Source organism: Hyla sarda, chromosome 4 (genome assembly GCF_029499605.1).
Source record: "Hyla sarda isolate aHylSar1 chromosome 4, aHylSar1.hap1, whole genome shotgun sequence".
NCBI classification, from domain to species: domain Eukaryota; kingdom Metazoa; phylum Chordata; class Amphibia; order Anura; family Hylidae; genus Hyla; species Hyla sarda.
Window position 1 is genome coordinate 70,017,069 of NC_079192.1, and position 18,375 is coordinate 70,035,443.

Genomic DNA, 18,375 nt, shown 5'->3' on the forward strand with positions numbered 1-18,375 from the left:
TTGTTAAAAATTGTGTAATAATATTTAAACTAAAAAGTATTCAATCATATGGAAATGCATGTACTGTAAATAATGCATTTTTTTTTAAATACATTTTATAATGAACCATAAATGTCCCTCTTTGTTGATCCAAAAAGTTGGGAGGTGTGATCTCTAGGACATGGGCAATTTTGGACTTTAGGATCTGATGGAGTGTCGCCTGTAAGTGAAGAGGACCAAGAACACTGCCAAGGTTTGTAAGTATATGGGGACTGATCTAAAAATGTGTTTTTTTTAATGTCTGGGCTAAGTCTGATAATGAAATGTAATACAATGCTAAGGGGGAATTACAAAAACAAGCTGGGGTTTGTTCTGAGACTCCATTATGTGGTAGCGGGTGTGATGCAAAGGGCAGATGGAATTACCCTAGGGGCAGATGGCATTAACCCCTTGTATTTGTGACACCAGGGTGTGGTTTATCCACGATACCACCCGAAGGTATACCACTGGATCCTGGGCTAGGCACGGGGGCAATAATGACTCCAACGCCAAGTTACGGATAGCGGTAGCTTTACTGAGGGTAGACAGATGGTAAAGTCTATACAGTTCAGCCAGGGCCCACGGAGGTGACCAGTGACGCAGAGACCTTATGGGCTTGCTGGGACTTGTAGTAAATGGGGTCAATTTGGGGTCAATGCAGGCCACGTTGACTTGACAAATGATGACTGTGACTGACTTGACTGATGACTGACAATACTGAGACTGTAATAGAATATTTTGGCTTCAGGAGAACCCGGTTCCCGGCACTGAACGACCAGACAGGTGGATAGGCTCAAGGTAAGTGTATTGACCAGAATGCAACGCGTTTCGCTGCGCATGCGCAGTTTTCTCAGGCCTTCTTCCTAATACTGAGACTGTGGCTTACTTGTAGCTGCTTGTGGCTGCGGACTGGACTTGAGGTCTCCTATGACTCTGGACACTCTCTAGGACTCAACTTGACCTCAGCAAAGACTTGTAAGGAAAGAGAAAGAGCTAGCTCCACCCAGGGCTTATATGGGGGAGACTAGCAGGGAGCCCATAGGTCACCCCTGGGATAACCTAGTCACTGGTACCTCCTGGGTAACAATCACATGACATGTCACATGGTAAACAGTCTTAAAGTGACAACGCTTTCTGAAAACATTACATGGTATAATACATTAGAAACATATTTACATGGGGGACAGATGCAAGGGGGCCCAGGGGACACTGTAGGGAGGCTGCCTGACAGGCAGCAAGGGTACGGGCTAACACCTCCTGTACTGGGTCACCCCAATTATTTAAGGGTCAAGTCTGAGGCCTCATTATTTAGAGATCTAGTCTGGGGCCTTAAAATGTATGTGTCCGGCAGTGGTGATTTATTTTTGTCTGTTATGGGCAGACACCCTGGGTCTTTTGCTGCTTTAGGAATAACAGGGAAAACAAGGGAGGCCATTCCTCAAATGTTATAACAGGCCCTGTAGGACCTTTGGTGACATGATAATTATATGTGAAAGGTCCTGCAGTAAACCAGAGAGAAAGAGGAGGATAGGAGCTGTGGGCACAGGAAATATAAGGATAAGAAGTCAGGGGCACCAGTGTGTCCAGTGTGGGAAGACCATGGAAGAAGAAGAGGGCACGAGGACCAGTCTGTGGGGGCAAGAGCAGTGTATGGCTGAAAGAGGGGCTTGTCCAGGGATTTTATTTTTATTTTTTATAGGGAGATATAAAATTATAGTTTTGGCCTCCCTAAATATCATGAGTTTGTAATACCTACTGACAACTTAGGGTGTAACAGTGCTTTCACTTTATTAATACACCCCGTTGTTTCAGGACTGTAGGTATCTAATCAGCTGGTGAAAATATTGTTACATTCAGGGCACCCTTTCCTCACCAAAGGGTTACAGAGGACCTGTGACCTCACCAAACATACTGATTTGTTTTTTTAATATTATCTAAAGCCTAGGATGCTAAGCTTCAGCTAATATTAAAAAGGCAGGATGTTTGGGGAGGCCACAGGTCCTCTGTAACCTTTTGATGAGGAGCTCATGCCCTTTTCAAGGAAAAACTAAAAATGAAGCTACAAAAAACATAAATACAATTCCTGTATGTGGAAGTGTTTGAACCTGAGAATTTGTAATTTTAGGCATCTAGGGTCTCATAATACAGTGGGGCAAAAAAGCATTTAGTCAGCCACCAATTGTGCAAGTTTTCCCACTTAAAAAGATGAGAGAGGCCTGTAATTTTCATCATAGGTATACCTCAAATATGAGAGAAATAATGAGAAAAAAAATCCATAAAATCACATTGTCTGATTTTTAAAGAATTTATTTGCAAATTATGATGGAAAATAAGTATTTGGTCAATAACAAAAGTTAATCTCAATACTTTGTTATATACCCTTTGTTGGCAATGACAGAGGTCAAAGGTTTTCTGTAAGGTCAAAGGTTTTCGCACACTGTTGCTGGTATTTTGGCCCATTCCTCCATGCAGATCTCCTCTAGAGCAGTGATATTTTGGGGCTGTCGCTGGGCAACACGGACTTTCAACTCCCTCCAAAGGTTTTCTATGGGGTTGAGATCTGGAGACTGGCTAGGCCACTCCAGGACCTTGAAATGCTTCTTATGAAGTCACTCCTTTGGGGTGTGTGTTTGGGATCATTGTCATGCTGAAAGACCCAGCCACGTTTCATTTTCAATGCTTTTGCTGATGGAAGGAGGTTTTCACTAAAAATATCATGATACATGGCCCCATTCATTCATTCCTTTACACAGATCAGTCATCCTGGTCCCTTAGCAGAAAAACAGCCCCAAAGCATGATGTTTCCACCCCATGCTTCACATTAGGTATGGTGTTCTTTGGATGCAACTAAGCATTCTTTCTGCAATATACCAAGTCCTCCGCTCGATCCTTACCACTGCTCTAGTGCTCCGACCAGGGAGGTGGCGTTCCTCTCCACGTGCAGCATACAAACAATAGATGAGGTCCGGCACAATAGAGGCAGGTAAAATTCGGTGCTTTATTCAATATGCAGAATAACAAGTAGTACATGAGACAATCGCCTACGCGTTTTGGGCTGTTGAGCCCTTAGTCATGGCATGATGCCATGACTAAGGGCTCAACAGCCCGAAACACATAGGAGATTGTCTCCTGTACTACTTGTTGTTCTGCATATTGAATAAAGAATCAGATTTTACCTGCCTCTATTGTGCTGGACCTCATCTATTGTTTGAAAGCATTCTTTCTCCTCCAAACACAATGAGTTCTACTTTGGCTTCATCTGAGCATATGACATTCTCCAATACTCTTCTGGATCATCCAAATGCTCTCTAAAAAACTTCAGACGGGCCCGGACATGTACTGGCTTAAGCAGGGGGACACGTCTGGCACTGCATGATTTGAGTCCCTGGCGGCGAAGTGTGTTACTGATGGTAGCCTTTGTTACTTTGGTCCCAGCTCTCTGCAGGTCATTCCTAGGTCCCCCCGTGTGGTTCCAGGATTTCTGCTCACCATACTTGTGATCATTTTGACACCATGGGGTGAGATCTTGCGTGGAGCCCCAGATTGAGGGAGATTATTAGTGGTCTTGTCTGTCTTCCATTTTCTAATAATCAAGCTGCTCACCTATTGCAGATTCAGTCTTCCCAACCTGGTGCAGGTCTACAATTTTGTTTCTGGTGTCCTTCGACAGCTCTTTGGTCTTCCATAGTGAAGTTTGGAGTGTGACGGTTTGAGGTTGTGGACAGGTGTGTTTTATACTGATAACAAGTTCAAACAGGTCTGTGAGAGCCAGAAATCTTGCTTGTTTGTAGGTGACCAAATACTTATTTTCCACCATAATTTGCAAATAAATTCTTTAAAAATCAGACATTTTATGGATTTATCTTTCTCAATTTGTCTCTCATAGTTGAGGTATACCTTTGATGAAAATTACAGGCCTCTCTCATGCTTTTAAGTGGAGAACTTGCACAATTGGTGGCTGACTAAATACTTTTTGCCCCACAGTATAGGGATCTTAAATCTCTTGTCTGGGGTCTAGTAAATTTTGGGGTTTGGTCCTGGGTCCCATTAATTGGTGGTCTGGGATTAGGGTCCGATAAATTGGTGGATTGGTCTGTGATCTGATAATTTTGGAGTTGGTAATTTAAAGGGGTACTCAGGCTCTAAACATCTTATCCCCTCTCCAAAGGGGGTTCTTGCCACTTGGATCCCCTGCGATCTCTGGGTCGCCTAGGTGGCATTCTGAACACAGAAGCCTTGGGCTTCCATGTTCATGACATCACAAAAAAAATGACCTCCATTTATGTCTATGGGAGGGGCATGACGGCTAGTACATAGTCATCACGCCTCCTCCCATAGACATGGATGGAAAGGGTGTGGCGGCTGTGGTCGCCAGTCATCTGGCACGGAGTGGATCGGACATCTTATCCCCTATCCTTTGCAGGAAATAGCATTGGCATTTTTTCTGGAGTCTTTTCTTGCATTTTTTGGCGGCAAAAAAAACCGTGTAGAAACTTAGCCTTAGGTATCCATATGAAATCAGAGACATAGAGTAATGCCCCATTCATCTGTGGATATGCTATTATGGGCCAGTACAAAGGGCAATCCAGGAGGAGTGTGTATGAAGACTAAAGCAATAATAAGCCAGAAAAAATGCAATACATCATTAGAATATCACAGAACAGATAAATCTACAGACCATGATCCTAAAGTACAAAATGTAAATGGTTTTAAATGTCTTGGTTGGTCAGCACAATATACTATGGAGTCTGCTCTACCTTACTCAGTAAAGCTGAAAGGTATAGCCACTTTGTTCACTATCTCTATTAGTCTATTGAAGTATCTGCATTTTCTGTCTGGAGCTCACATCTTAATTCTCAAGGGAAACCCTGCTTTATGATATGACTCTGATGACATGACACAATGATGTCAGGAGGAAGAAAGAAATGAGTCCTGTGTGCAATAAGTGAGCAACAATGGGGCTTCTAGAGCTTCTACTTGGGATATTGTATTTACTGCTTCTGCTGGGCGCCAGAGAGTTGCCAAACTTTTTTCTTGAGTAATAAAGATGATGGAAGACAAAGGGAAGTCATCACTCATAAGTGTTCTGTGATGGAATACAGGAACCTTTACATAAGGAGTAAGAAGGGTATTCTCTTAAAGATGCCTTGGTTCTTCTTTATCAAGATGGCCACTTTTGGCCAAGAGGTATCACTTTGTTGCCACAGCACTTGTGTGCGTAAAGGAGTAGCAACCACTAACATGCACTGCTTCTGGAAGGGGCCATATACAGTGGGGCAAAAAAGTATTTAGTTAGCCACCAATTGTGCAAGTTTTCCCACTAAAAAAGATGAGAGAGGCCTGTAATTTTCATCATAGGTATACCTCAACTATGAGAGCCATTATGAGAAACAAAATCCATAAAATCACATTGTCTGATTTTTAAAGAATTTATTTGGAAAATTATGGTGGAAAATAAGCATTTGGGCAATAACAAAAGTTCATCTCAATACTTTTATATACCCTTTGTTGGCAATCACAGAGATCAAACGTTTTCTGTAAGTCTTCATAAGGTTTTCACACACTGTTGCTGGTATTTTGGCCCATTCCTCCATGCAGATCTCCTCTAGAGCAGTGATGTTTTGGGGCTGTCGCTGGGCAACACAAACTTTCAACTCCCTCCAAAGGTTTTCTATGGGGTTGAGAGCTGGAGACTGGCTAGGCCACTCCAGGACCTTGAAATGCTTCTTACGAAGCCACTCCTTTGTTGCCCTGGCGGTGTGTTTGGGATCATTGTCATGCTGAAAGACCCAGCCACATTTCGTCTTCAATGCCCTTGCTGATGGAAGGAGGTTTTCACACAAAATCTCATGAAAAATGGCCCCATTCTTTCTTTCCTTTACACAGATTGGTCGTTTTGGTCCCTTAGCAGAAAAACTGGCCAAAGCATGATGTTTCCACCCCCATTCTTCACAATAGGTATGGTGTTCTTTGGATTCAACTCAGCATTTCTTCTCCTCCAAACACGAAGAGTTGAGTTTTTACCAAAAAGTTCTCCTTTGGTTTCATCTGACCATATGACATTCTCCCAATACTCTTCTGGATAATCCAAATGCTCTCTAGCAAACTTCAGATGGGCCCGAACATGTACTGGCTTAAGCAGGGGGACACGTCCGGCACTGCATGATTTGAATCTCTGGTGGTGTAGTGTGTTACTGATGGTAGCTTTTTAATCCAAAACATATGGGCTATATTGAGAGAAAATCACCAGCTGGTGCATCACTGGTGCATATACAGAAATACCCATTTAAACACACCAGGAAACTGAATATAATCAAACAATGCTCATACTTTATTGAAAATACATAAAAGTAAAAACATTTAAAAGGAACAGCAACAATCAGAGAAATTCTGACTTGGACATGGTATGTGTACAAAGAAGATATATATTTGATATATTAAAGTGACATGCTATCTATAATGCTACCAAAGTTCAGCAGGCAATAAATATAAGCAATATATACACTTCAATAAGACAATACTATATTGGCAAAAAGCCAAGAGATTGTGCAAATATCAGCAAGTGACAAAAAAGAAAAAAAAAAAAAACAGTAAGAAAATTCTCTGGATACTTGATCCACCGGTAAGCTGGGCAATTATAGGATCTATGGGCATGTATATAGACAACTTCAACACATCCTGGCACAGATCCGCCTGTAGGCAGCAGTATAAAGATTTTGCCACAGCACTCCAGTGGAGCAGTACCCCAGTCAGAGATACATACCAAATGCAGGTTTTGGTATGTGGTAGCTTTTGTTACTTTGGTCCCAGCTCTCTGGCGGTTATTCACTAGCTCCCCCCGTGTGATTCTGGGATTTTCTCACTGTTCTTGTGATCATTTTGACACCACGGTGTGAGATCTTGCATGGAGCCCCAGATCGAGGGAGATTATCAGTGGTCTTGTATGTATTCCATTTTCTAATAATTGCTCCCACAGTTGATTTCTTCACACCAAGCTGCTTGCCTATTTCAGATTCAGTCTTCCCAGCTTGGTGCACGTCTACAATTTTGTTTCTGGTGTCCTTTGACAGCTCTTTGGTCTTGGCCATAGTGGAGTTTGGAGTGTGACTGTTTGAGGTTGTGGACAGGTGTCTTTTATACTGATAACAAGTTCAAACAGGTGCCATTAATACAGGTATTGAGTGGAGGACAGAGGAGACTCTTAAAGAAGAAGTCACAGGTCTGTGAGATCCAGAAATCTTGCTTGTTTGTAGGTGACCAAATACTTATTTTTCACCATAATTTGCAACTAAATTCTTTAAAAATCAGACAATGTGATTTTATGGATTTTTTTTTCATTATGTCTCTCATAGTTGAGGTATACCTATGAGGAAAATGACAGGCCTCTCTTATCTTTTTTAAGTGGAAGAACTTGCGCAATTGGTGGCTGACTAAATACTTTTTTGCCCCACTGTACACCATACCATATACGCCCCTATGCATACCTGGGAGTCTGTTCAGTGGATACAACTCAACATGCAGTAGTGTTGGTTTAGACTATGAAACAACTCAACATAAGTGTAGTCCTTCTAGTTGTCAGACATGAGCTAGCAACACCCATGAAGGAAGCATTTTGGATAAACATGTAAGTCTGAGTACCTGGACCTTGTTGTGATGTACTGGACAGTATCCATTTAACCAGACAACATTTCATCAGAGTCCTGCGGGTCAAGCGAGGCTTCTGCCACTTCATACCATCTTTCTTCTCAGGAGAAGTTTGGTCAGGGTCACCAAACAAACTTCCATCGTTCTCCTTAACGTCATCCTGAAAGACAATAAAAACAGTATTTACCTATCATGAGAATGTATGATCATAGTTATATTTAATCTTTCACGATAGGTAGTACTGCATAGGTGTCACTATAGCCAAAGTAACTAGAGGACAAAATGTGCACACTCTGGAACAGGATTACTCTTTTTGGTAGACAAAAATATGGTGGTATTTTTCAACTATTTGGTATTGCTAGATGGAAGATAGAATAATATGTGGTGCCGGGGTGTTGCAATGGTGTAGCAGGTCTGGTGTGCAAGCTGTGTGAAGATATTCAGCTCACCTTCGTGTCCTGCAGTGCATGGACTGGTGCGGACTGCACCACTATACGAATATATGGAACATAGCCAATGTCCAGCGCTGCTCCCGTAAAAAATATACTTTTTTATGGCATAAATAACACAGGTACACAAAGAGGGTCTGGTGGTATTAACCCTGTCGGGTAAGGTATTATTAACCCCTGATTAGTCATGACGCCAGTATGTGGTTGTTTTCTGTATAAGGCCCTGCCGACAACCAACCCAGAAACGGCAGGCAATAAAGGAATGTCCACAGCAGGAATTGTGCGATAACTGGAACTTTTACTTTAACTGTAAAGACTGTTCCATAAGAAGTTTGTCAGTTTCTCTAGAGGCAACCGGGATACAGGTTACCTCACAGGCTTGCTGGGGCCTGTAGTATTGAGATTTATGCAGGCCACTGTGCTACTAATTGTGTACTTGAGTTGAGTAGTAGTCACTAGAATTGTAGATTGAGCTTGATAACTCACGTTTTGAAGTGGCTGCAGGTTCCTTAGGATTTGGCCTAGATGAGATGAATTTAGATAGTACAGGTATTGTGCTTTCTTATGAATCCAGGAATCAAGAGAGAGAGTTTAGAGACTACAGCCCCTTATATACTAGGGGGGCTGGACTAAAGCCCATTGGTTGCAAAGCCTGTGGTTCCTGTGCCCATGGCACTCTGGGTAGTGTCACATGACAGTAGATCACATGACCCAGGAAGATCCTATACAGTTGTACAACTTTATATACAAAGAACAATATGTACAATACATTTACAATGCATTTATAGAAGGTGAGCAAGGGGTGAGCCCTGCAGGAAAGCCCTATGGACTTCAGGGACTCTTCCTGAAGGGACTTAGGAAGGGTACTGGACCATGTCCTGTACCGGGACACCGCAAATAATATGACACTATTATTCACAGTCTAATAAACAATTTGTACTGCATTATTCCTGTCAACAGGACCAGGCAGTCAGGATACACACCAGATTTATCTCTTACTCTTTAGGTGGCACATTTTTAGACACTGTTGTTGAACTATATACCACATATTGGTTGGCTTACTTTATGCCAATATTTTGCATCAATAATTTGTTGCACAAATGTCACATTTTAATAAACATGGTGCAAGGCTTGTTTTACAGTTTTTAGTGCAAAATAGAGCCCCAACATGTGAGCCTCTTTTACCTTACTACAACTCCCCTGTAACATCTGAAGGTGGCTCCCACCAGTGTCCAGTCCCCTCCCACAGCCTCCACTACTTACCACTCCACTCACAGTCACCATGGTGCTGTTCTGTTGCATGTGTAGTTTTGGTCCTGGCCCATAGGGTGCCCGTGATGACTCAGTACACGCATCCAAAACCACTACCCTTTCAGTCCCACGCCAGAGACACCTATTTAGGCCAAGTCTACCCGCTTCTTTGTGCCTGAGTTATGTTTGTTGTTCTATAGCGTAGGTGGGCTGTATCTAATAGTGCTATTTTTTTTAATGACAGGTACAATGAAAAAATGACAATGCCAGATTTGCTGTAGGTCAGACTCCAGTGGTGCCTGACTGACCCCATGTACTGGGTTTATTTAGTTTTCATCATGGTGTCTGGTGTTTTAAATTGTGTGCTATTTTGTCTGGTATTTTCAATGGGCTTTTAATGAAACCTCTGACACAGATGTAAATTTACATGCAACTTCCTTTGGGATATATATATATATTCAATGCAAGTTGTTTCTGTAATGCTATGATTTTATGGTGACCCACAGGTGACTCCTGATCTAAAGAGCATTTACTCCCAAAATCTTTCCCAGAAGATCTGTATTGTTTATGTCAAGTTGTTTTCTGTTTTTGCTGTTTTCACTATGATGTTTGTCTTAGAAAACCTGGACGACAACCAATATAGCTGCCACATGGTTGTCATTCAGCTTCCCTGGAGTCCTCAGTTACAAATTGGACTAAATAGGCCTGAGAGGTGGATGCCACTTTATAACTAGGTAGACCTCAGTGATATCCCCCGTGGGAATGAGGCCATACTTATTGTCTTAACATATATAGTTAAGACACTAATAAAGAAAATTTTACGAGCTTGACCAAAGAGCGCAGCTGTAGGACATACAATAACATTTAGACTACCTTTGTTTGGTGGATAATTGTAGCTTATATAGAGAAGGGATGTAAAGAGTCTCTTTCTGTTCAGTGAGGTGTAAATGTTTCAGTCTGAAATAAGGCCAGACTCCTCCCTGCTGTCACTGTGCGTTACCCATCTACTAGTCAGGGAGAGAGAAACAGCATTTATAAAGAACAAGCCTCTTATCCCTTGAGAGGAAAGAGTTAATTTTTCATCAGGCTCTTGGTATAAATATTTCAGGTAGTTTAGCTTAAGACATGTTTGTCTTGGTCCCTTAGCTACAGATGCATGCCATTATTCTGTCTACTTTAAGAAGGAACCACCTTAAAATGACAAAATCACTGGTAACTATAAGACCCTATTCTATTACTTGTTCAATCCCTTTAAGGCTATGTTCACACTGCCGGCTATCTACGGCAGTGTGAAATCCGTTATTTTAGGATTGGGAAAAGCCGGTGAAAATAACGGCTGCTATTGAATACAATGGGGTCCATCGGGACCCGTTATGGTCCAGCAAAATTACGGCCAGCAAAATGCAAAAAATAAAAAGAGGGAGTTTGATGGCCGAATTTGCCGGAGCATACCGGCAGTGTGAAAGGACTATTCTGGGCCTTCAGAATGAACGATTATTTTCATTTTCTTCATCAACTCGTTCCAGAGCCAAAACTGTTTCATTTTTCTGTAGACAAAGCTGTATACATTTTTGTTTCCACCCGGGATAAGTTGCAGTATTTTTTGAGACCATTTCGGGTACATATAAATTGCCAATTATCATTCAGAACTTTAGTATCCCACACTCAGTACTGATGTCTACCTTAGTGTCCCAGACATCCAGGGCACCAGAGCTTGCACCCTAGATGCCAGGTGACAGCAATGCCCTTGCTATGATACTTGGGAAGAAATACAATACTGGCTGGTTCATTGTGGGGGCATTAATACTATGTGTGGGACACTGAGGTAGACATTATTACTGAAGGGCACTAAGGGCCATTATTAATAAGTGGGGAATACTAAGGGTCATCATTACTGAGAGTGAGAATACTAAGAACTAAGAGGCATTGTTACTATGAGAAGGTAAAAAAGGGACAACATTAGTGTGGGCCTTAATATACATTATTGTTGAGTAGGGTAGCACTAAGGGGCATTATTATTATTGCTGAGAATAAAATCAGGTTACGATTGTTGCAACAAAAAACTCTGGCTCTGTAGATGAGAAAATAAGAGTCATGGCTCTTAGGCTGCTTTCACACTATAAAATTCATCTGTTTTAAAGATCCGTTTGATGTTCCGTTATGAAAACCCTGAAAATCGGCCAATAAACGTCTGTTAGAAAATCCCATTATAGTCTATGGGATTTTTAAATTATCTGTTTTTATCCGTTATAGTCCGTTATTAAAAACGGACGCTATTTTGTGGCGGAAGATAGTAACGGGAGAAATAGTGCATGCACTATTTCTTCCGTTCATTCTCCCATCACAAAATAACGTCCGTTATTAATAACGGACTATAACGGATAAAAACGGATAATTTAAAAATCCCATAAACTATAATGGGATTTTCTAACGGACGTATGGGATTTTCTAACAGACGTTTATTGGCCGATTTTCAGGGTTTTCATAAGGGAACATCAAACGGATCTTTAAAACGGATGAATTTTATAGTGTGAAAGCAGTTAGAAGGCAAAAAGGAAAAAAACACAAACCACAAAATAAAGATATCCTTGACGGTTAAGAGGTTAAAGATAACACTTTCTCCTTTTTCAATTGAAAGTGCTAGACAAAGTGTTTTATGTAGTATGAAATGGCTTTTCACATCAGCTGCCCCTGCTGGTCTGGTATACTGGTCTGCTGTCAATCCAGAATAAGAGATGTGTTCTGGTTTACAGCATTTATTGTGAGTGCCGCTATTTCTTTATACCGCATATGTTGAATTTGTCTAACAAAGGGACGTGCACCCCATGCTGCTTGTCTTGCTTCACCCCAGAGAGAAACCCATTTGAATAAGCGTGTATCCCGGTCAAGTTCTTTGCAGTGCCCACACCTGTGTCACGTAGGGCAGGGATAGAGTGCAGCCTTGAAATCGCCCACTCCCTCTGTCCCTGCCTACCTAAGCAGCAGGTCCACAACCACGGTGCCGGTCCCTTCTTAGATAAGTGTTGGCAGTCACCGGTCAAAATAATAAACTACAAAAACTGACAAAAGGTCGGGAACAGCTGGAGGCACACAAACTAAACAGAAAATAGCCTAAACACACACATACTGAATGCAAAGTCAATGAGCAGAGACCAGCCATGAGGGGACGAAGTATAATAACAGAGTGTCAAAGGATTGTCAAAAGCCGAGCCAAGAGTCACAAAACCAAAATAAACAATATGAGTACAGCGGTTGCTAGCTAGGTTACAAGAACTTTCACAGGTCAGGAATGACTGGGAAAGACCTTATTATATATGCCTGTCAATTACCAGGAGGATTCTAATTGGCTTCAAACTGATCCACACCCAAGGCACAGAGGCGTAGTCGCAGGAACCAAGATAAACAAAACTCTCAATGAAGTTTAACCCTTCGGGTCAAACAAGGACAATTCATTGCAGCCTGCTAGATCTTTGTGTATGGGCTTCTCATGTTTTCATTTGGACACCTTTCTGTAAGACCCCTGTGATGCCATTTGTTAATGTATTTATTCCTCTTTTTAATCTTATTTTTTATTGTATCTTATGATGTCTTGCCTTGTTTTCTGATTTAATAAATTAATTAATTTACTTTAAGCGACTCCTTCTTTCTTGTTTGGTAGTTTCTGTATAAATGACACCTTTACTGAATGAAGAAATAAACGAGCAGCAAACCTAGAGGCAGATGCTATTTATTATCAGTTCCCATCATGTTCTCTGTATAAATTCTTCCATGAAGAGTGTAAACAGTTTATATTCTTTGTATTTTTAATAATGACATGCCACACCATTGTCTATGTAGTCAGCAAACTCCAGCAATTGGAGCTGGTGCAATTTCAGGCTTAGCATTAGCATAACTATAGGTGACACTGCCGGCTGAACGCTGGTCATATGTGCTGCCATTTCCATGAATCACATCACTTGGTGTTGATCTGATCTGACCATAAATAATGGACAGACTTCTTTGTATTGCTTTGTATAATGGTTTTAATTATTTACAGGAAATAGATAATTGCAACAGATAAATAATCCTGGTTTTACTCATCCATTCACTATAAACAATGCTCAAAAAAATAAAGATAACACATCCTAGATTTGAATGAATGAACTAATCGTATGAAATAATTTCGTCTTTACATAGTTGAATGTGCTGACTAGAGATGAGCGAACTTACAGTAAATTCGATTCGTCACAAACTTCTCGGCTCGGCATTTGCTGACTTTAGCCTGCATAAATGAGTTCAGCTTTCAGGTGCTCCGGTGGGCTGGAAAAAGTGGATACAGTCTTAGGAAAGAGTCTCCTAGGACTGTATCCACCTTTTCCAGCCCACCAGAGCACCTGAAAGCTGAATTCATTTATGCAGGCTAAAGTCTGCAACTGCCGAGCCGAGAAGTTCGTGACGAATCAAATTTACTGTAAGTTCGCTCATCTCTAGTGCTGACAACAAAATCACACAAAAATTATCAAATTATCAAATTTATCAACCCATTGAGGTCTGGATGTGGAGTCACACTCAAAATCAAAGTGGAAAACCGCACTACAGGCTGATCTAACTTTGATGTAATGTCCTTAAAACAAGTCAAAATGAGGCTCAGTAGTGTGTGTGGCCTCCACATGCTCGTATGACCTCCCTACAACGCCTGGGCATGCTCCTGATGAGGTGGCGGTTGATGGATGTCCTGATGATGTGGCGTTGGTGAATGGAGTGAGACATGATGTCCCAGATGTGCTCAATCGGATTCAGGTCTGGGGAACGGGCGGGCCAGTCCATAACATCAATGCCTTCCTCTTGCAGTAACTGCTGTCACACTCCAGCCACATGAGGTCTAGCATTGTCTTGCATTAGGAGGAGCCCAGGGCCAACCAAACACCAGCATATGGTCTCACAAGGGATCTGAGGATCTCATCTCGGTACCTAATGGCAGTCAGGCTACCTCTGGCAAGCACATGGAGGGCTGTGCGGCCCCAAAAAGAAATGCCACCCAACACCATTACTGATCCACCGCCAAACCGGTCATGCTGGAGGATGTTCCAGGCAGCAGAACGTTCTCCATGGCATCTCCAGACTCTGTCACGTCTGTCACGTCAACCCCCACCTGTGGACGCCGGGCCCTCATGCCACCCTCATGGAGTCTGTTTCTGACCGTTTGAGTGGACACATGCACATTTGTGGCCTGCTGGAGGTCATTTTGCAGGGCTCTGGCAGTGCTCCTCCTGCTCCTCCTTGCACAAAGTTGGAGGTAGCGGACCTGCTGCTGGGTTGTTGCCCTCCTACGGCCTCCTCCACTTCTTCTGATGTACTGGCCTGTCTCCTGGTAGCACCTCCATGCTCTGGACACTACGCTGACAGATACAGCAAACCATCTTTCCACACCCTGCATTGATGTGCCATCCTGGATGAGCTGCACTACCTGAGCCACTTGCATTAAAAAATTACCAAAACCGGTTGTCTGTTCCATTTGCACAACAGTATGTGAAATTGATTGTCAATCAGTGTTGCTTCATGAGTGGACAGTGTGATTTCACAGAAGTGTCATTGACTTGGAGTTACATTGTGTTGTTTGTGTTCCCTTTAATTTTTTTGAGCAGTGTATGTATAGTAAGTACCGTTGAGCGCGAATATTTGTAATTTATTTTTTTCACACAGAACACATCACAGTGATCTCATCCCTCCCTGCTTCCAGCTTGTGGTCTAAAGAAGACTCCTATACTATTTACTGTATTAGACTGGAGAGCGAATTATCGCGAATATGAGAATATGCGAATATGAATTTCCTCATATTCGCAAATATCATCACTAAAATTAGATAGGTAGATAGATAGTGACGATATTCGCGGATATGACATGGCAATATTCAAAATTTAAAATGTCATAGACCCATTATCACTTCTGTATAGACCAAGAATATTAGGAGGTTTATAGATAGATAGATAATATAAATAGATAGGTAGATAGTTATCCACAAGTGCGTACAACCATAGAGACGCAGGAGGACCGCAGGATCATCGCAGGAGAACGCGCGCTGGCCGGGGCCTGGTAAGTGAACGGTGGCGCGTCATCTTCTTCAGTGTTCCGGTCACCGCTCCTCCGGTCCCGGCACCTACTGCTATGGTCCATAGGCCATAGCAGTAGATGTGACCCCGGGCCGGAGGAGCGGTGACCGGATCACTGTGGGGGCAGCAGTACAGACATACAGCCTCCAGCCATACACTGTATATGGCTGGAAGCTGTATGTCTGTGGGGTGGGGGAAAGCTGCTTACTATTGTGGGGGAACTGCTGACCTAATGTGGGGGGGAGCTGCCTACAAATGTGGGGGGAGCTGCCTAATATTGTTGGGGGGAGCTGCCTAATATTGTGGGGGAACTGCCTACTATTGTGGGTAACCTGCCTACTATTGTGGGGGAAATGCTGACCTAATGTGGGGGAGCTGCCTACTATTGTGGGGGAACTGCTACTATTGTGGGGGAGCTGCCTACTATTGTTGGGGAGCTGCCTATTAATGTGGGAGAGCAGCCTACTATTGTGGGGGAGCTGTGTACTATTGTCGGGGAGCTGCCTATTAATGTGGGGGAGCTGCCTACTATTGTGGGGGAGCTGCCTATTAATGTGGGGGAGCTTCCTACTATTGTGGGGGAGCTGCCTACTATTGTGGGGGAGCTGCCTATTAACCCCTTAAGGACCAAGGACGTACCGGTACGTCCTTGGTCCTGCTCTTCTGATATAACGCGGGGTTACACAGTAACCCCGCGTCATATCACGGCGGGCCCGGCGTCATAGTGAAGCCGGGACCCATCTCTAATAGCGCGCAGCGCCGATTGCGGCGCCACACGCTATTAACCCTTTTGCCGCGCGCTCAGAGCTGAGCCGCGCGGCTAAAAGTGAAAGTGAAAGTGGCCGGCTAGCTCAGTCGGGCTGTTCGGGATAGCCGCGGCTAATCGCGGCATCCCGAACAGCTGACAGGACAGCGGGAGGGCCCCTACCTGCCTCCTCGCTGTCCGATCGCCGAATGACTGCTCAGTGCCTGAGATCCAGGCATGAGCAGTCATGCGGCAGAATCGTTGATCACTGGTTTCTTATGAGAAACCAGTGATCAGCATAGGAGATCAGTGTGTGCAGTGTTATAGGTCCCTATGGGAGCTATAACACTGCAAAAAAAAAGTGGAAAAAAAAAGTGAATAAAGATCATTTAACTCCTCCTCTATTAAAAGTTTGAATCACCCCCCTTTTCCAATAAAAAAAAAAAACACAGTGTAAATAAAAATAAACATATATGAAATCACCGCGTGCGGAAATGTCCGAATTATAAAAATATATCATTAATTAAACCGGTCGGTCAATGGCGTGCACGGAAAAAAATTCCAAAGTCCAAAATAGTGCATTTTTGGTCACTTTTTATATCATTTAAAAATCAATAAGTCCTATCAATGCAAAAATGGTACCGTTAAAAACTTCAGATCACGGCGCAAAAAATGAGCCCTCATACCGCCCCATACACGGAAAAATAAAAAAGTTATAGGGGTCAGAAGATGACAATTTTAAACGTATTAATTTTCCTGCATGTAGTTATGATTTTTTCCAGAAGTCCGACAAAATCAAACCTATATAAGGCTGGGTCCACACTACGTTTTCTCCCATACGGGAGCGCATACGGCAGGGGGGAGCTAAAAGCTCGCGCTCCCGTATGTTACCGTATGCGCTCCCGTATGTCATTCATTTCAATGAGCCGACCGGAGTGAAACGTTCGGTCTGGTCGGCTCATTTTTGCGCCGTATGCGCTTTTACAACCGGACCTAAAACCGTGGTTGACCACAGTTTTAGGTCCGGTTGTAAAAGCGCATACGGCGCAAAAATGAGCCGACCGGACCGAACGTTTCACTCCGGTCGGCTCATTGAAATGAATGACATACGGGAGCGCATACGGTGACATACGGGAGCGCGAGCTTTTAGCTCCCCCCTGCCGTATGCGCTCCCGTATGGGACAAAACGTAGTGTGGACCCAGCCTAAGTAGGGTATTATTTTAATCGTATGGACCTACAGAATAAATATCAGGTGTCATTTTTACCGAAAAATGTACTGCGTAGAAATGGAAGCCCCCAAAAGTTACAAAACAGCGTTTTTTTTTCAATTTTGTCGCACAATGATTTTTTTCCCCGTTTCTCCGTAGATTTTTGGGCAAAATGACTGACGTCATTACAAAGTAGAATTGGTGGCACAAAAAATAAGCCATCATATGGATTTTTAGGTGCAAAATTGAAAGAGCTATGATTTTTTAAAGGCAAGGAGCAAAAAACGAAAATGCAAAAACGGAAAAACCCCCGGTCCTTAAGGGGTTAATGTGGGGGAACTCCCGACCTAATGTGGGGGAGCTGGCAATCTAATGTGGGGGAATCTAATCTAATCTAATGAGCGGAGCGCTGCATTTTACCAGAAGACGGGGAGAAGTCATTTTCGGTTTCGGTATCGGTTTTGGCCTGACATTTTTTTTTTTTCGGTTTCGTTTCAGTTCTGAAATTTCCATTTCGGTGCAGCTCTACTTTTTTATGGGTGGTGGATTTTTAGGATCATCATGTTTGTGTCTTGATTTACTATTCATTAAAAGTTTTATGCTTTTATGATTTGTTGTGTCATTTTGTGGCAGAATTTTTGTAGGTGTGTTGCCTCAGGTTCCTATTCATTCACGTTTATTTGTCCATCCAGTTCAGCCTATTAACTATTGAATGAGTAGTCCAGTTAAGTAAAATTGTCAGTAAAAGTGTCAGATCGTGGTGGGTCTCCTACTGATGGGACCCCCCTTTCCAGTCTCCTGTCTGGCTCCAGGCTCTCCCCAGGCACAGAGCCTAGTTGACCATGGCACAACGTGGTGGTCAACACACCCTCTCCATGCCTCTCTATGGGAGAGCCAGGGGAACTTGAATAGAGATGAATGGAGGCTGCATGCTCTGTGCATGAGGAGAGCCGGAGCGCTTTGTAGGAGA

General features: G+C 42.9%; 1 protein-coding gene across 2 annotated transcripts in view; it reads right to left on the reverse strand.

The window, feature by feature from the left end:
- KCNIP3 (potassium voltage-gated channel interacting protein 3) overlaps nt 1–18,375 on the reverse strand; it is a 190,160-nt gene that overhangs the window by 117,591 nt on the left and 54,194 nt on the right. For both annotated transcript variants that reach the window (XM_056571375.1, XM_056571374.1), the window contains exon 2: nt 7,657–7,822. In XM_056571375.1, coding sequence (XP_056427350.1) covers nt 7,657–7,822 — 166 coding nt within the window. The remainder of the gene's footprint in view (nt 1–7,656; nt 7,823–18,375) is intronic.